This window comes from Pagrus major, chromosome 11, assembly GCF_040436345.1.
Source record: "Pagrus major chromosome 11, Pma_NU_1.0".
NCBI lineage: Eukaryota > Metazoa > Chordata > Actinopteri > Spariformes > Sparidae > Pagrus > Pagrus major.
Window position 1 is genome coordinate 18,937,830 of NC_133225.1, and position 19,760 is coordinate 18,957,589.

General features: G+C 39.2%; 2 protein-coding genes across 6 annotated transcripts in view; both read left to right on the forward strand.

The window, feature by feature from the left end:
* The window catches only part of atp13a3 (ATPase 13A3), a 38,737-nt gene extending 24,885 nt beyond the window's left edge, over positions 1-13,852 (forward strand). The window contains exons 19-34 of one of the 2 annotated variants that reach the window (XM_073476063.1): positions 24-177; positions 342-462; positions 637-761; positions 2,702-2,862; positions 3,235-3,363; positions 3,488-3,567; positions 3,689-3,731; positions 3,844-3,953; positions 4,304-4,400; positions 4,497-4,569; positions 4,704-4,881; positions 5,048-5,226; positions 5,330-5,418; positions 5,631-5,711; positions 7,267-7,359; positions 8,715-13,852. In XM_073476063.1, the coding sequence (XP_073332164.1) occupies positions 24-177; positions 342-462; positions 637-761; positions 2,702-2,862; positions 3,235-3,363; positions 3,488-3,567; positions 3,689-3,731; positions 3,844-3,953; positions 4,304-4,400; positions 4,497-4,569; positions 4,704-4,881; positions 5,048-5,226; positions 5,330-5,418; positions 5,631-5,711; positions 7,267-7,359; positions 8,715-8,912 (1,911 nt within the window). In that variant the 3' untranslated portion in view covers positions 8,913-13,852. The remainder of the gene's footprint in view (positions 1-23; positions 178-341; positions 463-636; positions 762-2,701; positions 2,863-3,234; positions 3,364-3,487; positions 3,568-3,688; positions 3,732-3,843; positions 3,954-4,303; positions 4,401-4,496; positions 4,570-4,703; positions 4,882-5,047; positions 5,227-5,329; positions 5,419-5,630; positions 5,712-7,266; positions 7,360-8,714) is intronic. The other variant, XM_073476064.1, reaches the window with a different exon arrangement.
* A 1,408-nt stretch (positions 13,853-15,260) lies between these two features.
* Positions 15,261-19,760, forward strand: part of opa1 (OPA1 mitochondrial dynamin like GTPase) — a 42,324-nt gene continuing 37,824 nt past the window's right edge. For 2 of the 4 annotated variants that reach the window (XM_073476241.1, XM_073476243.1), the window contains exons 1-5: positions 15,261-15,449; positions 16,709-17,033; positions 17,298-17,394; positions 17,599-17,706; positions 19,274-19,327. In XM_073476241.1, coding sequence (XP_073332342.1) covers positions 15,421-15,449; positions 16,709-17,033; positions 17,298-17,394; positions 17,599-17,706; positions 19,274-19,327 — 613 coding nt within the window. In that variant the 5' untranslated portion in view covers positions 15,261-15,420. The remainder of the gene's footprint in view (positions 15,450-16,708; positions 17,034-17,297; positions 17,395-17,598; positions 17,707-19,273; positions 19,328-19,760) is intronic. The other 2 variants (XM_073476242.1, XM_073476244.1) reach the window with 1 other exon arrangement.

Here is a 19,760-nt window from a genome sequence, read left to right on the forward strand (position 1 = left end):
TCTGTGTGGGTGCGCATGTGCAGTCAGCGTATGAGATAGGTATCGTGCGCCAGTTTCCTTTTTCCTCAGCACACCAGAGGATGAGTGTGGTGGCTCGTCGGCTGGGGGAGAAACGTATGGATGCCTACATGAAGGGGGCGCCAGAGGTGGTGGCTAGTCTGTGCAAGAAAGAGACAGGTGAGATGTCTAAAGTGACTGTATTTGCTCTGGTGCTGTTACATTATCAACCCTAAAATCCATATTGTGTTTTGTTTGTTTTTATTTTTTTTTTATTCTTTCTGGTTCACTTGATGTGTCTTCTTTACCTGCTGCTCACTAACTGTCTCTTTGTCACTTTGCAGTGCCAGAAAACTTTGCAGAGGTTTTGGAGGGCTACACCAAGCAGGGTTTCAGGGTCATAGCTCTGGCTCATCGTCGACTTGAATCCAAACTCACCTGGCACAAAGTCCAGAACATAAACAGGTAGCATACTGTTTATTGTTGATCTGACCTACATTTTATACCTAAACAGGATGTGATCCTGTTTAAAGTTATCTACTGTGAGCAAATGCATGCCCTCTTGAGTTCCCTGTGTATATGAAGTATTTTGATCTTGGTACATAAGTACAAATGCGTGCATCTTTATCTTTGAACCAGGGATCACATAGAGGCAAACATGGAGTTCCTGGGTCTGATCATCATGCAGAACAAGCTGAAGGCAGAAACCCCGGCAGTGCTGCAGGACCTCCACAGAGCACACATCCGCACTGTCATGGTTACTGGTGAGACCACGCACATACAGTATACTCATACACACACACATACACAGGTGTTAACGAAGCCATTAATGACATCAATATAGTCGCTAAAGAGAATAAACAAACACAGATATATAAATAGAAATGTACAGGGTCCTAAAACACGCAATCTTCCCTTCACATTTCTCCCTGTCTGCAGTTGTTGTCCGATATCATTTTTTCCTTCCCAATACCGATTCCGATACCCGGGCTTTTTGGGCCGATGGAGAGTACCGATCCGATACCAGTGCGTGTTTAAAAAAGAAAAAAAAAAGAAGGAGAACAGCTGTAAATACCACTAACCCTGTATGGATGTGATATGATTGATATCATTGTTGTATGGCCTGGTTCAGGTAAAACCTTGCAGAGAAAGATTGCCATACAACATTCTTATAGTATCTGTTTTGACTTTTAGTCATAACCGAACAAATGGAAAAAAGAAATCTTGGAATAAATAACAATTCCTTTAAAAGCTGTTAAAGTGCAGCCACTTTTTAAATAGAACAGTTTAAAACAGTAGTGCGAAAGCAACTTAAATGAATCGAGGAATAAATAATTCCGTTAAAACTTACTCACGGAAATCGTTTGCTTGCAGCACCGCACTTTGAAGGGCAAATGTTGATAGCGATACTGTGTCCACCCAGTGTGCAGGCTCAGCAAAGACATGGGGCACACGTTGGGGGTCCAAATGTCAGCAGTAAAGCCCATTGCCTGTACGTCTTTCAGCCTACATGAAATGTGTTCCCTCATTGTCTCATAATGTTTGGGGGGAGCAGTTTCGACGCGCTCTGTCGTGTGATGCGTCTTCAAATGCTTTATAAGGTTGCTGGTGATGAAATCGGCAACCCTCGTGCCACCCCTCGAAATTACAGCCTTGCATACTGAACATGTCGCTGTTTTACTGGTCGGGTTCTCCAGAGTAAAATATTGCCAAATAGCTGACATGTTGCTAGCTCCATCTGCAACTTCCTGTGTTGGCTTTTAGAGCAGCGAAGAAGAATTGATTTCTGTTGTGTAACGTTAAGCAGAGCTAACAGAGCTAACTGGGAACTAGCAGGGTCCCGTTTCTAAATTACATGGGATTGGATTGGTGCATGAACTCACATACTTACTGATACCTTCCTTTTTTGGCAGTATCGGCAGCATATCCAATACTAGTATCTGAATTCGGAACAACTCTACTTAAAGCTCTTGTGTTGCTGTGACACGGAAAGCATCATGAGTTTGGTAAACTTTGTAATGGCACTCAAAAGATTTAATCCCTCAGGTATTTACTCGGCTGCACCTGTAATCTCAACTAATAACATTGTCTAGGCTGCTGCTCAGTGTAACTGGCACAAGCTAACTCCAATAAGATTTCACATTCTTGCTTGGCTCTGACCTCATTATCTGTCTTCTGGCTTTGAAAGGAAAGACAGTCTTGTCGGAAAATGTCTGATATTGAAGCTAAAAAACAATTCTAGTAATTCATCAGTGATTCTTGATCTACACATACAGCATTAGACACCCTTTCAGAACCAGTCCTCCTTCTCTCCACATGTCCACAAATCCCGGTTCCTGTCTCAATTCAGCATCCCACCATCAGTCACAGCCTCTGCCCCATCGTAATATAAATACTAATATGGGTTTTTGAGGAGTAAACCAAAGAAAATCTCAAGGTTGTGATGCATGTGTATATGTGAGAAAGGCAGAGAATGAGAGGGAAGGATGGACATAAAACCAAGAAAATGAATTTGTGTCCCAGCCATACATCCCTTAACATCCCTGTTCCTCTACAATACTATATTCATTCATTCATTCATTAATACCTAAGACAATATGAGGAAACATAACTGATCTTCGTAAAACAATTGATGAAGTGGAAAACAACTGATGAGTTGAAAATGAATGCAAAATAAGAAATTTGTGCTGTATGTACATTCCAGGTGACAACATGCTGACCGCCATCTCTGTGGCCAGGGACTGTGGAATGATCCCTCCCCAAGACACTGTCATCATCGCTGATGCCCTCCCTCCTCATAATGGTCAAGCCGCCAAAATCACCTGGAGATACGCTGACAAGCCAAGCAAGACACCTCGCCTGGAGGTGATGCGATGGGGCTAATGTTAACACGAATGCTTGTATAAACACAAACACACACGATAAAAGGATGCGTGCAGGCATACACACTTATACACCATTTAACTTTTAGTGGGAAGGGACACCATTTCCCTGCCAGTTCAAAGTAAAAGCCAAGCAAAGTTGAACATACTCGTTTGTACTTTGATATATGAGGGCTATTTTGTCTACTGAAAATCTATACTTATTTTGTCTCCAGGTTTACCAGTAATTTACTGATTAGTTCACAACAGATTTGAACATGTGGATGGAGAAGAAACATTTTTCAACTGCTGAGCTCAAGAAGTGTTTTTCTCGCTGAGGTTTTGGCTCTAATTCATACTTTGCTTACTTTAACAGGAAGTGAACATCAGTCTGGAGGATGTGTGTCCCATAGACGAGCACAAAACACAAGAGATGTACCACTTTGCTATGAATGGAAAATCGTTCGCCGTCATCGAGGAGCACTTCCCTGACATGCTGCAAAAGGTAAGATGGATGTCACTACAACCTTTTCTGTAACCAGAGTAGAAATGTTAAAGTTGCTTCTACTGTTCCTGGAGTATAATTTTATCCACGGTACCTAATGTTTCTGGTGCTTTCTTCCTTGTAGCTGGTGCTGCATGGGACAGTGTTTGCCAGAATGGCCCCAGATCAGAAAACACAGCTCATTGAGGCGCTGCAGGGCGTAGAGTGAGTATTAAAGTCAAACACACAATATAAACATTTTTATACATGCATATATATTTTTTTTTTTCAGGTTAACATGGTAACATTGAGCAAGGAGTCACTGTTTGTTATTCTTTGCTCACAGCTACTTTGTGGGAATGTGCGGAGATGGAGCAAATGACTGTGGGGTATGTACAGCCACTTTAAAATACATTTCTTAATCTAACAATAACAAGTTTGAATGGACATTAATTGAGTCTGGACATACCTTACACTATACTTCTCACTTTCCTCACCCAGGCTCTGAAGAGGGCTCATGGTGGTATCTCTCTGTCAGAGCTCGAGGCCTCGGTAGCCTCTCCCTTCACCTCCAGGACCCCCAACATCTCCTGTGTCCCCAGCCTCATCAGGTTTGTCTTTCCATAACAAATAAATGATAGAGAAAATATGAATGGTGAACGTTATTAACCCAAAAGAAGCATCTCGTCTCTAAAGCACCAGTACAATATTGTTGTCATTGTACTGGTGTAGCAATGGGTCATATATAATTTATTTGTGTTATTTAATTTTAGATTTTACACTTTCTATATCTTTTGTTTTCTTGTTAACACGGTATTCATAGTGGAAGACAAATTATTAATTTCTTTGACAGTATATGCTTTGACTACTTGATTACATGTTGTATTGACTATTGATATAGTGATTGGAAAATGGTTCTGATTTCTTCATCAGATAACACAGTGTTTGCTTACTTTTACAGGGAGGGACGTGCTGCTCTCATCACCTCCTTCTGTGTGTTCAAGTTCATGGCCCTCTACAGCATCATCCAGTACATCAGTGTCACTCTCCTCTACTCTGTATGTAATGCTGCTCCTGCAATCAATAGTAGCTCAAGAGTCAATGAGAAATGCAATCTCTAATCGGTGCTATCTGCTGTTCTTTTTTTTTTTTAGATCCTCAGTAACCTTGGAGACTTTCAGTTCCTCTTCATAGATATTGCCATCATCCTCCTTATTGTCTTCACCAGTAAGTAAAAGAAAAGTAACAAAGACAAGGTTTTTACTGTGGTAATGTGTCACACTTTTACATTTCCTAACTTTTATCTTCCTGCTTTTTCTCCTCACTGTCAATGTCTGTTTTCTGCCCCCGTTTCTCCTTAGTGAGTCTCAACCCAGCGTGGAAAGAACTGGTGTCACGTCGTCCTCCATCAGGTCTGATCTCAGGGCCTCTGCTGTTCTCTGTGCTGACCCAGATCCTCATCTGCTTGGGCTTCCAGACCATTACATTCCTTTGGGTCCGACAGCAGTCCTGGTACACAGTCTGGACGCCATCTACAGAGTGAGTGCCTGCGATCATTGCTGATATAGCTCAACCAAACAAATGTAACATCACAACTAGATTTGATTAGAGAATAATTTAATAATATGTTATTATATGTAATATAATATGTTATTATAACTGTCTTGTACACAGTCAAATTTAATTGAACTCTCTTCTCATCCAGTGTCTGCAACCGGTCATCGCACATCAACATGTCGGACCTCAACGACACCGAGATTGACGACCACAACATCCAAAACTTTGAGAACACCAGCCTCTTCTATGTCTCCTGCTTCCAATATCTCATTGTTGCCATCGTTTTCTCAAAGGGAAAACCTTTCAGGCAGCCTAGCTACAAGAATTGTAAGAAAATTTAAGCCACACTAACAAAATGTCCTAAAATAGTTATATTTTACTTTTATATGTTATAAAGTTGTGTGTTTTTGCTTACGTGTCATCATCTCAGGGCCTTTTGTGGTGTCCGCCTTGATTTTATATTTTTTCCTGCTGTTCATCATGTTCCACCCCGTCGAAGACATTGACGAGTTTCTAGAGGTAAGAAGACATCAAACACTAGAAACATACACTTTTACTCAGCTCTGAAGACTGGTTTGCTGATCTCCATACTCTTTTAATGTTTTTATGTGCTATAAAGGCCCAATTTCATGGAGATGAGGATGTGCGTAACTGAAGTGTTGCAGAAACATACAGTAAAGCCTTAAGACGAGGCTGTTTTGCTAATAATCACCGTTGATCTCTCTGGACAGATTGTTTGTGTCCCGTATGAGTGGAGGATAAAACTCTTCATCATCATCTTAATCAATGCTGCTGTGTCTGTTGTGGTGGAGGTAAGAAACACACTTGAACACAGGGTAACAGTAGATGTTTTTCTCATGTCCAGTTTTTGTTTTTTCATGCAGTGTGCTCATCTTTGTCTCATTCAGCTGGACAGCAGGATCAGTCTTGTGTTATGAGAAGAAATAATGTTGTACAGTGAAAATATGTTGAAAGTCCTTTTAGCAGCAAATATTTGTCTTGTGCAATTGTTTTTTCGATTGACAGATGCTCTTCAAGGAAATATGACAATGGATAGTTTGCGCTGGTCTGCCACACTCAGTGGAGCAGTGTCTCTATGCCTTTGCCTTCCTTTTTAGATAGCTGCTCTTCCAGACATGCAATGCTTAGCAGACACCCTGGATTAAGGCTGCACGATATTTGGAAAAAAAGTTTTTCTTCTCCGCGCTAAATATTGCGATATGAAAAAAATACAGGAATAATCAAATTATAGAGTGAGCTACTAATAAGACAACCAACACTGCAACAAGAAGTAGACCACAACTAAATTAAATACGCATGTGAGTGTGTGCTTGTGAAAGACCATCTGGTGAAGAGTCCTTTTTGTTTTACCCACGGCCCTCAAAAATTGCTCCGTTTACTCTTCAGTAAAATCAGACTGGGAAAAACTCACGTCCAGTGCTTTCAAGTTCTTAGAATTTTACATTTTATTCTTGGTGCACAGTCACTTTTCACAAGCTGCGGCTCTTTTCTGCCCTCCCTATATTCGGCACACACACACACATACGGAGATTAACAATGGCCTAATACACTCTACATCATCAACATTACATGATGATTAGCTTTCTGTTCTCAACTGCCTGCTCTTCTCTCTGTCAGTCGGCCTGTGTGTCTGTTGCTTTGTTTCAGTGACACACTGAAAATACAGACAGTGTCCAAGGACACACACACACAACAACATGGTCCAACTGGCTATCAGACATGGCCTGTCCAACAGTCCCAACTGACGGCTCTTTGGGCCGCACAAGCCAGCAGGGGGGTAGCAGCACTTATGTTTTCCCACTTCAAGCACTGCACATCCGACATATTATTCCTCCTCTTCCTTGTATGAAGCAGCAAAACTTCTGTAACAGTTTGAGATAATTTGCTGACATTGCATGTCTTGTAATGCCACTGTTGCGCATACGCACATCGCAATGTTGATGCTGAAATGGTATATCGTGCAGCCCTACCCTGGTTGATGCTATTTCTTAAACTACCGGTCAAAATCCCCTTCCCCTTTTTCAGTGAATATAAAAAAAAACAAAAAAAAACAAAAAACAATCAACCAAAATAATTTTGCACATGAGCAAGATTTCCTGCAGAGTTTCCAGTGTTTTGAGACAATAGTATCCATGCACTCTTCTTACTAATTTGTTTATTGTAATTTTAACCTCACTTGTATTAACACACAACTTAATGGGAGAAAACTCTAAAAATGCTACATTGTGGCTATGCAAAAACAATTGAAGGGGTCTTCAATTGTGTGCAAAATCAGCAGCAGTCGCTATGTGAAATCAAATTAGACTCTCTGTAATTCTTTCCCCTGCCCACTGCGCTATTCCATAGACCTTCATCCTTGACATCATCTTATGGAAGCTTGTGTTCAGCCGAGACAAACAGGGCAGCTTTGGCATCACTCCTGCCGCCCCGACACCACAGGTTGGGAAAATCTGAAACCTTCTTCTTAAGCCCTTTCATTTTCCTCCTATGTGGTGTTCCCTCTCTCTGTCCCCACCTTTTCCTCTAATGCTACAGACTGCACCTTTCTATTCTAACCTTTAACACAGACATGCATGTGCGAGATGTCAGTCTCATTCTGATCTTTCCTCTCCTTCTCGTGTTCCCCTGACTGGCCTTTTGTTCAGGGCTTTATTTTTTAACAGATGTAGTTTTTATCTCCAAATCATTCTGTTCACTGACTCTGTTTTGACATAAGATTCAGAACTGGTTTCAAGGGCATTTTATTAATTTTTTTAGTAACACTTCCCACTTAACACTGAACCTGAAACTGTTAAACACATTAACATTGAGATAAGTGGGTTTATGACTGGGAAGTAATTGGTTTCTTTTGAAGTTTGATGGTCAAGTGAATGAGTAATGCTCTCACTTCCTTTAGAAACCACCATGTAACAATATTCAGCTGTCTATATGTTGAATTTGTCAGGTTTGATAGCATCTAACCCAACTTCACCCTTAAGGTGGCAATATACATTACAGTGTCATATGATTATGTAGTTTGTACCATGTACTGTAGATCCCCATTGTATTGTATTTTTATAGTATAAAAATATGTTTAAAAGAGTGATATGTGCCAGACACATTATTGTGGAATACAATTATTTGTATCCAAATATTGATATACAAATTATTATCATCAGCATGGCTCAAACAGTTTCCCATTGCTTTTGTAGAAGTGATGATTGCCTCCTCCTTTCCCTCCGTCTGCTGCATCTCCAGTTCCAGCCTACGCGCTTTACTAAGCTCTGCGTGCTGCACTAATCTTAGTTTAACTGTTGTGTGTTCGATGACTGTCAGTCAACACTGTCAGTGGTTCTTATTAAGTACAGTATCAATTATAAGCAAGCTAGCCTTAAATGTATTTTCTAATATGAGGTTAAGGACATTTTTGTTATTTTTTTTTTTTAAGTCTGTAATGGCCTGCTGTGGAATCCTTTTGTTTGTACGATCTTTGACTCCATGAGCTTGTTTTTAAGGAGTTGGCTTACTCTTTAAGATATGTACTGCCAACTCCTTCAAACTATTATCATGCTGAATTTTGTTTTGAATGACTTGCATGCATGCACACATTGCAATTTAGCAGTGTCCTCCTCAAATTTTATATGTTGCATGCAAAAGTTATATCAGCATGCACTGTGCCGATTTCCATTTGTCAGTAAATCTCAACAAAATATGACAGAAGTTCATGGAACCATTCATCCCTTTCTTTCTTCCTTTTCTCCGTTTATTTTTATTTTATTTAATTTTGTTTATTTTTGGGGCTGTGGTATTTTCAGGGGGCCATTGACCTGGGGGCCTTCAAGTGTCTGACACGGCTGTGCTGCCCACGCAAGTTGGCACCGAAGGCTCGCTACATGCATCTGGCCCAGGAGCTCAGTGTGGACCCCGACTGGCCTCCAAAACCGACCACCACCACTGAAGCCAAACCCCGCCCAGAAAACGGCTCCACCTATCAATTCATGATCAACTCCTAGCACCCCCCCGGCCCCAGAATCTAATCTAGCCCTTTCATACAGGAGACGCGTATATGACACGTGTTCAGTGAACCTATTCAAACAGAATCGTTGCAGGATAATTGCTTGCCATCACTGTTAAGAGACTTTGGTCTAATAATGTAGTTTCAGAGGCATTAGTGCAAAACAACCACACATAAGAACCAAATAAAATTTTAGTTGTCTCTAACTCGCCCACTTGCGCGCTCTCAGGTCTCTTGCTTGTCTTTAAATCAGTAAATGTAATTCCGTTCCTTACTGCAATGTCTGTTCACCGAAGCTGAGCGGCATTCACCCGAGGCTTGGAGGGAATTAATAAGTCAGGTTGAATTTACAGGCTGACCTCTTCAGATTGACGGTTTAATATCGCCTCACTTCATACATGAAATGTCATAGAAGGTGGTGAAGGCTTGAAAATGATTGCTTTTATACCATTGTTAAAATAACAGGATCTTAAAATGTTCCAAAATTTGGAACCACTGTACTCAAAGTAAGTTTTAGCTGAAGTATAAAATGATATTTCTGAGCCTTTCAGGATGATCACTGGAAATGTACACTATAGGATGAAGCAGATGTTGGCCCAAAAGAGGCGTTTCACTCTGGCCTTTGTGTCTCTGACTGAAATGGCAAGTGAGAGAATTGCTCGATAAAGAAAGAGTCTGGAAGTGAGATTGTGGAAGAGTAAGAGTTTTCACTTAAAAATTGAGACATTCTGTAGGGTTGAACGTACATGGAGTAACAGATATATATTGATAGGTGGCTTTACTGACCAACTCTGTGTGATCTGATCATATAGTCTTTTTTAAATCAGCAGCAATTTTTCTCTATGTTCATACTTCTGAGCAGCCACCACCTCACTTTAAGGATGTTCACACAGTGAGTTACTTGTTCAACAAGCTGCTATGGGCAGTGGAGGCTCTGATTGCTACCATGTAGTGGTCTTTTTTAATCTAACGCACATACTGTATAGATATAGAGTAATTTTAATGAGCTTGCATTACCACCTGGCAAGTGCTCACTAGAGGACGTAGAATCATAACCAAAAAGAAAAGCTGTAAAGCTTACCATGGAGCTCCAGGATGAATGAAATTACTCATTTAAGACCAGTATTCAAGTGGTGTTTCAAGCACACTGAGATGTAGAAGATTAGGATTTTGGAACGGTTGCAGTCAACTTGTTTAATTGCAGACCCCAGGCAGAAATCAAAGTACATTATAGATCACAGATCGATGATTGAAACCACAAAACTAATCTGTGGTAGGATCTCTGTTTTGTTTGAATTTAACTTTCGGGGTTTTTAGCATATATATTGTTGGGTTAGAAATTTAAATTTTAAAAACTCACAAAAACAAAAAGACAAATTTCATCCCAACTTTTTAGCCATACCTTTGGATCCGATAGTCTTTTGTTCCAGACTGAAATATCTTAAATATTATTTGATAACATTCGTGGTCCGAAACAACTCTTCATTTCCACTCATCAACCTCAGTTGTACTTTAATATTAATGCTAACATACAAAATATTAGTATCCAACACTCACATGGTAATTGTTAACATTCAATGCCAACAAGTCTGACAGGGAACAACATGGCCTTCCTCTGGTGCTCCCATCAGGCCAAACCCTTTTGCCCCACTAGTGGAATAGATGGAATAAGAGCGAACTTTTCATCCATCAAAATATGTTGATTGCTAGTGTGTACACCATCAAGGGCCATTACTGTGGCTTAAAACCTTTAATCTTATGTTTTTTGCATCTATGAGCCATGTCCTGTCAGCCCCTAATGATATCAGACAGGAGACTGAAAGCAGACCAAGACTTGCATGAAGCCAGCTCCCTATCATCATGTTCTGAAGACATGATGGCTGCAATACTAGAAATATTACTACAATTACAGCATTACTGTAGAATTTAGAAACATTTACATTAACATCTCTGTATTTTGAAAAAAAATCTGCACAATAAACGCATACAGTAGCATGAATCTGGCTGGTTATCATGGACAGTTAGTCACATGCATGAGATCATACTGTATGAATCCAAGCATCTTACATTTAGGAACTCATGTCAGATTGGCTCCAGTAGTTAGCCAGTAGTACTACTTATGTTTTTTGTTTTTTGTTAAATAAAATTCTTCCTATGGAAGACTGATTTAAAGTGTAATCAAGGCAAAGCATTGTGAATCTCATCAGCTCACAGTTCTTGGCACGTTCAAAACGTTCATGCAACAACACACTCTGCATATGATGGATGCTGGTGACCATATACACTCATGTATTACACATAGGCTACCTGCATAGAGAATTAAGGGCTATATTTTATGTTCACTGCTCTTTCTTGACATGTATCTGTTCTTTAGGTGTCAAACACTCACTCCATGTAAACTTTGACAGCGGCTGTAAAACTGTGTAGCTTCTTCCTTAATGAGAACATGACTGACTGAAGTTCATTATGTGTAAGCTACCATGAAAACTGGTACCATTTGAAATCATTATGACTGAAATTAAGCTCACCCAAGCCTTCGTAAGGGAAAAACAACATACGTTTTACAGCCACCTTTAAAGCAGCCACAGTGTTTAATATTCAGAAGACCGGTTTAGGTTGGAGTGTCACCAACACACAATGTCAGTATAACTATACTCTACATAGCAGCCTGCCTTTCATGACTTGTATGTTTTAATATTAATGATTTCAAATAGTGTTTTCAGAGTGCTAATCAGTGGTAACTGTATGAGACGCCATGTCAAAAGAATGTCAAACTAAATGTAATGTTACTCTTATTCCCTGACAAAATGAAGCGGATGATATCTCAAACAACGGCGCTGTATTAACCGATACTTAACATCACATTTAGCTTGTCCATTAATTATTTTATTCATGTAGAAACAAAATCACAGCAGATTTGTTAAATATCCACATTAACAAGAGTCTGGAGTTGCTCAGTTCCTATAAAAGCCATCGTCTATTGGGATACTTGTAATATTATAACAAAGGCATACAGAACTTTGGATCCATACAGTTTTTATGACGAGCTCAAATGTGGTATGTGACCTTAGTTTTAATGGGTACATTGTTTATTTGATGAGGATAGTTATAGTGTTTTGTTATAGTATTTTGTGGGTAAACTGTCATTGTGAGAAGAAGGATATATAGCAGACGAAACTGGAGAGAAATGTGTGACACTGCTGCCAATTTTGAGAAAGCATCCGATATGTTGTCAAAGCAAAAAATGTCAATGACTTATATCTGTTGGATTTCAACAATGTTCCTCGTGTGCCCAAACATGGGCCACATGAGTTTTCATCAGTTCACATGAATTTTCAGTGGAATTTTATTTTATTTTTTTTAAATTTCCTTTCAGGCTTTAATTTCTTTCTCTGGAAACCTACTGAGGCTAAAATTGAATGTTGTTTAAAGGACAAAATTTAATGCAATGCAATACTATGGTTATTGATTCTATTTCCAAAGACTTTTCATCACATCTTGGTTATTTGAAAAATGGAGAGAAAAAGAGTGGGGAAAAAAAGAAAAAAATATATTTTAAACTGTGTTCAGTTCTGTCATAAATGATTTGACTGAGCAGAAGTGGATGATGATATTAGACGTTGGATTCTATCTGTATATATGAGATGTACATTTCTAGTGTGCGCATAAAAGTCAAAAGATTATAGTTATAAAAATGTTTGATTTTTGGATTATCAAAGGGCTGGTGTGTCTTTTTCTACTATTTTGGTACTGTGTTACAATCAGTTGTCTGTCTACTTTTGATTTGTACTGTCTGTTGGATTTATTTGTACTTTCAGTTTTGTTATGGAGTTGCATTAGCTTGGATCTTCCGTATTAGGGCATAAATTGTGGGCATTTATTTCACAATATGAATCAGTTATTGTCACGTATGGTCAGGGCACTTGGGTCAATATTTGTTCTGTCTTGGGTAAATTTAATGCAGCACATGTCTACTGTAGAGTGGAAAGATTTGTCTCTGCAGGTTTTCAGCTTTTCTTTTGCTTTGCTTTGTGTAAAACCAAGGATCTGACACAAGAAGGGAATTCAACTGATGATATTTGGCACCTCCTCTTAGCGAATTCAGAATTTGAGCAACATCTGACAATCTTGTTACTTTTCTGTCCGATCATTAAATTAATATATTTTATTTCTTTCTCGAGAACATTGAAAAAAATGTTTTGCATCCATGTAAAACTAAAAGGTAAATTGGCAAAAAAGTGCATAGTTGCTCGGTATCAGCGGTCTGCTGTAGACATGATTTTATTGCTGCTAGGGGTGAAATGATTCAGTCTCAGCTGTGTCATAACCTGACACAGAAAATTCATCAATTTAATGACGCAAAGTGTAAATACTACAGTTGCTTTTTGTCTACGCTACAGTTTTGCCTTTTATTCTGACAGTTATGTCAAAGCAATGGATTTTATGCTGAAATCTCTATGCTCTTATACAGGTACAACATATACCGACCGCTGACCGTTAGCATTGGCCTCTAATTCACGTCATGTATTTTAAACAAACCATCGAATGGCATTTAGATTGAATCAGCCACTGAGTGTATGAAACCTCACGTGGATGTTGTTTCCTCAGGGAAATGTTTCTATTTGTAATGAATAGAGAAAATAATAAAAGTTGCTACCCAAACTGAATGAAAATATACTGTTGGTAAAACGTTTTTATTATAGTCCATCTGTATGTTGGCTCTGTCAGGTGTGCTTTATGTTTGCAGCGCCCACACCTCAGCAAGAGGCTCGTCTGGGGAATATGTGTTGTTTTTATTGGCAGAGATGTACTTTTTTTTTTTGGAAAATTTTTGTACTTTATAATTTATTTTTTATTTATTTTCACTTCTTTTTCCCTGAGGATTGTATTTCAGATTTATCTTGATTTCTTTCTTTTCAATAAATGTTCTGAAAACAGTCTGCTGAATGTCTGAGTAATTTGTCTCCATTTAGTATGAACTGGGACACCATAATGCTGCAGAAGCTTCAGGAAAGTATGCAGTTATATGTAGAGCCAGTATATTGGATAAATTGTTTACAGGAAAGTTGACATTGATCACCTAAATGAAGTCACACTGAGGAATACTCAGCGTACATGCTGAGGCCTTATCAGCCCATTTTGATGCATGCATTCTAGAAATGTGAACACTGGAGGCTCTAGCCTCTGATTTGGATACTTACAACACAGCTTCAGTCTTGAGAAGTTCCTCCTCTCAACCTAAGGTACACAAGTGTTGAAGATCTATGTATATCAGGAGGTTTATGAACAGTTAAAACAATTGATCACTTGTAATTCTTTTGAAAATGAGACCTAAAAGAGAAAGTTTGACACCCACAAATCTTTAAACCATTTGACTGGATTCTCCGGTGTGACATGCAAAATTTTGCTTATGCAACTAATTGCACAGCCTATGCCTAAGATCACACAACTGTTGACATTTCTTAATTTATTTTCATCATAGGACTGAGCAGATGTCTGTTAGTCATCAATTTAAAATCAACCGCGCTGTCCTTAACTAGTCCGAGCTACACCTGTCTATTCAAATGACTCTTTATCAATCATGTTATCAGTGTTTCCCATTTAAACGTCCACCTTTGACCCTGATATTTGCATTTCCCATAAGTCTGTGATGTTGCGGACTTTGCATGAGGGAATTACTCACATTTCATAGCATTCTTATGATGGAAACAAAAGCATGAATGGCAGAGAAATTCAATTTACATGTACACAATAGCAAGCACTGTCCTAAACAGTGCTTTTTAACGTACCCAAAGACATACTTGTGTAAAAATGCTAAAAATATTACTTTGGTAAAACTGAAACTCACCTATATCAATACTACTCTAGTCTGACATTAAATGCACTTAAATATCAAAAGTGATCAGTGCAATCAATGTCTTGAAGTATCTGATATTAAATGTACTTATGTATTAAAGGTACAAAGATAAAGTAGCAGAAAATGAAAATACTCAAAGTATAGGTGCCTTAAAATTGTACTTAAGCTCAATACTTGAGTAAATGTACTTGGTTGCACTACATCACTGGTCCGACAAAGGCATCAACATGATTATTTTATTATCATCTGATGGCATTGCAAAAAATATTCCTCTGGCCCAGGTAAGTCATTTAACAAAGTCCCATAACCATTTGTACATGATTTAAATATCCCAAAGATTTAACGTGTACACAAACATGGTAGAGTAAGAAGCTGTGACCTGCTCAGTCGCATCACAGCGGTGCACCCTGTTTTTAGACGCATAGGAAGTATTTTCCCTGGTGCGTTTTCTGTCAGTGCACATTTGTCGGTAGCACCTTTTACCGGAAGTGGACTGTCATTCTGGCTGTGTCCTTGTAAGCTAACGAGCTAGTTAACTAGCTGCCATAACATGCAAGCAAATGTGTACTATCTGGAAAGATGAATTGAACCGTGCCTGAAGAGTGAATTTAAGAGAGATTTGAGTTTACCCGCTGTTTCTAACAGCGCCATGTTGCGTGTCGGGAGTAAAGCTGCCTGGTAAGTTCCCGTCTGATGAAGGTAGCGGTAACAGAAGCTAGCTAGTTGTGTTAGCTGTGGTAGAGGAAAGCACAGATCGCTGGTCATTTGACAGCTGAGGACAGCGAAGCTAGCTTCCTCCTTCATGCAAATATGTGTTGTCCAATTAAGAAGACTAATATTTAAAACACATATCTATATAGTATAGCTAGCTGAGTAGCTGCAAAAACTGCCTCCTCACGTTGACACTGACATATTGTGCCGCTGTTTTGGATTTTGTCGTTCCTTTAGCCAGACAAGTTAGCTAGCTAACGTTAACCCGGGGAACGGTTTATCCTCCAGTATGGACACAATTGTCAGGTTGACTTACATTGTGCTTTGTATTCTCTCAGATAAATATATGATAAAACTCATTGTAACTCATTGCATTGTGAATATATTTGAATGTTGTAAGTTAACGATAACGTTGCCTTAATGTAAAATGTAACGTTATCTTTACCCTATCTTCTCTATGGCTTTATGCCGCAGGTATTTGTGGTTCTGCTTTTTACTAAATGGACCACATAACAAAATTGTTAAGTTGTCATGATATGACTCACTTTCACAGTTACTTAGCTATGAACTCCATCACACTTATTAGTTGATACTGTCTGTATCGTGCAGGCTGGTTTAAAGGTCTGGTGTGTGAGATTGAGGGGGATTGACGAGGATTGATTGGCAGGAATGGAACAGAATATTTATCATTGTGTTTTCATTTGTGTATCACCTGAACTTAAGTAGCGATGTGTTTTCGTTACCTTAGAAGGAGCCTTTTACATCTTCTGCCATGTTTCTACAGTAGCCCTGAATGGACAAACTAAACACTGACTATAGAAAGGGTCTTTTACGTTCATGCTTTTAGTGGCCATAGCATAGAGGGAGGTGAAGGGTATTTTGTTGATTGCAATATCTAACCTACGCACTGGACCTTTAATTCACCTCCTTCATCATTTCCCAAACTTACCGCTGCTGTTACTATTGTAACAACAATGACCACTAATACTACTAACAAGCTTTACGTTTCCCTGTTCCAAAGTGTCACATTTTGGCTGTAGAGTGATTCTCCTGAGATTAAAATTTGATTTAATGTTCCTCTTTGGCCAGTATCTGCATCATCAGGGATACAATAAGGGGATGACTAAGCTTCCACAGTGATTATATATTTAGTGGATATAGTGTCTAAAGGCACATGAGGAAGATGAGCTTCTGTTGTTTATTATCTAATTTCCTTGTCATCCCAGCATGGCCTGCAGGAACCTGGTCTCCACCAACATGGGGGTGAGATTTCGGGTACCGCTGCAGAAGCTACACCCTCTGTCCCGTGCCATCCATCATCGCTACTCGGGCAACTCCAACCCTCAGCGAGCCCCTCATCGCACGGCAGCCCGATATTTCACCTCCATGTCACGGTTGCCCATGCGGCCTCCAAAGCCTCCCCCAGGGTCAGGGGGGCGTAACTATCAGCAGCAGCGCGGCTTCTGGGTGGCTCGCCTCGCTGCTCGGCTGCTAAAGCTCCGCTACATTTTGCTGGGTTCAGCAGTAGGAGGAGGGTACACAGCTAAAAAGGTCAGTGTTGAGGGTCACCAATTGAGGATTTATCAGCTATTCTTCACCTTTTCTGGCTCATAAACTAATTTTGACAGAGCTAGAGAGTTTAACCCAAAGCTGGGTGATAAACAACATTTTTTACAGAACTTTATAATAACTTTCCCTGAGTGATTTAAAGAGCTGCTCCAGCCTTTTCCAGTTATAATGTCATATAGAAAACTGTAGAGGAAAAACTTCATAACTTCATATGAGGATAACATAAGCCTGTCATTTTATCTCCAGACCTATGATGAGTGGAAGGACATGCTGCCTGATTTTAGTGAATACAACTGGGTCATTCCTGATTTTGTCTGGGAACTGAGTGAACAAATTGATCTTGGTAAGTGATGTCGTTTTAATGTCATGATTTAAGTGAACGTGCAAAAATGTGGCCTTGTTGTCCTTGTAAAGGAGCCCTGATTTCCGTAAAACTTGCCATTATTCTTTGGTAAATACTTAAAGGTGGCTATACAATGATGCATCATGAGATTTAACTGTTGACCTTTGTCTTCTCCACTTGACATATTATTTCTTGCATCCACAGATAAACTGGCCAAAGCTCTACCAGAGATGGAGGAAATAGCCAAGCTACTACCTGACCTAGACAAGATAGGAGAGAACTTCACTTTCCTTAAAAGCCTCCTGTCCTCTGGTGAGTGAACAAAAACTTAACTATGTCCTCATAAAGTTATTACATCATAAAGAAAAATTTAAATAATCATCATCAAAATATTTGCAGACATTGGAGTGCCTAATTAAGTGTCAAAGTTTCAGATGAAGATTACACAAGCAAACCTGTCTTCCCAAGTTGCACTGGTCTCTGCTCTTGAATATAAGATATTTAACAATCCAGTTGTGTGCCCTGTACCACGCTTAAAGTATGTTGACCTGAGCAGAATGAGATAACATAGACTGAGTGTTATGAAATAATATGAGGAAATAGCCTGCTTCATGCTCTAAATTGCTGCTTTTTCTGCATCACTCCCCCTTCTTTATGGTAGTCGGGTGGTGTGAAGGAGCTCTCCTTTTCACCAAATATGGGGTTATATATACTGCAGGGCTATAAACGATGTGTTTTTGATCAGAAGTTTTATAGGAAATGCTATAATACTTGTCTTTGGAGACTATTGGAGATATTTCTATGCTCATTTCACCTCATTTTTAAAAAAACATGAGCTAACAACACAAAAATTGATTTGTATCACTTTTAATTATACGTTTTGCCACAGTTCAAGTCTGTCTATTAATAAGATAAAAATGCTCATATTTTTAAATCTACATCATCCACCGTCTTTTGAAAATCACTTATAATGGGATCAATCCCTGTTTGTAGAGTACAAGGGGTTACTGAGAAAACTATTTTGATAATTGATTAATCATCATTTTTCAAGCCAAAATGTCAAAACGAAATTGATTCCAGCTTCCTAAATATAAGGATTTGCTGCTTTTCTTTGTAATTTATGGTAGTAAATGAAGAGTCTTTGGTTTTTAGACTGTTGGTCAAAAGAAGCAATTTAAAAACATCGCTTTGGGCTCTGGGAAATCGTGATTAGCATTTTTCACAATTTCTTTTTCACATTATATAGACTAAACAATTAATCGATTAATCATTAAAACATTCGGCAGATTAATTGACAGTGAAAATAAATCTGAGTTGCAGCTCTACATGACGCACATATGTCAACTCTGTCTCAAATGTTGACAAAAGGGACAGCTCACCCTAGAATAACACCATCCACTCATCATCACGTCAGCTTAAACTTGACATTTTACTGCTAATTTTCAACAGGTTTTTATCTTGTTTTCAAGCTGCTGAACAGTCTGCTTGTTAGGAGACCTAAAAAAGACATACAATCTTATGAAATTCCTCTTACAGCCAAAGAAACTTGATTTATTCCTAAGTCACAAGATAATGGTAGAGATGATATTCATGTCAAAATACAGGCAAAAAAATGTTATTCTCCCTACAAATTTGACATTTTGGGCTCCTTGAAGGTCAGGCTCAGTTTGCGGTGTGCTGATCTGCTTTAACAGTTTCTCATTAAGTGGCTACTTCACTCGAAGCTCCGGCACAGCAGCGGCTTTGTTTTAATACACATCATTTAGCTGTGTCCCTGCTTTGACCACCATCCCTCTGCTTCTGTCTTTTATGATTTTTATCTTGTGTTGTTCTTCCTTCTCCTCCTCCCCTACCCTCCTGTCCACAACATTCTTCACAGGTGTGAGTTTGGGTAGTGAAGTCAAAGGAGCTTCTGGTCTGCATCTGTTGTTAGGTGTGTAAACCCCCGCACTCAGTAGCGCTGCCCACTCCCCTCTTTTCTCTCTGCCGCTGTTTGACCGCCATCTTGCCACAATATTGGCATGGTTGTGGGTTCCTGCTTGCCATGGTTCGGCTCTAAAGGCGGTAACAGGGCATCTTCCCAGGACGTTGGCTTCCAGGTTGCAGACCAGTGGTGCTGTCAAGGATGGCAGTGTTCATGTTTAACACAGGTTCTGTATTCAGTGAAATGTATGACCTGTCATTAGGATGGTGAAAAGGTCTCATCTTTAACTTTTATTTTTTATGTAGACATCCAATTTTACCCTGTGGCTGAAATCTGTTTACTGGAATTGGTGAAAGCCTCACTCTTTAAGTTTCTCTCCCTCTCTCTGAATTATTTTAAAATCCTTGAACTTGAATATTCCCCAGTTCATATCAAAGCACAA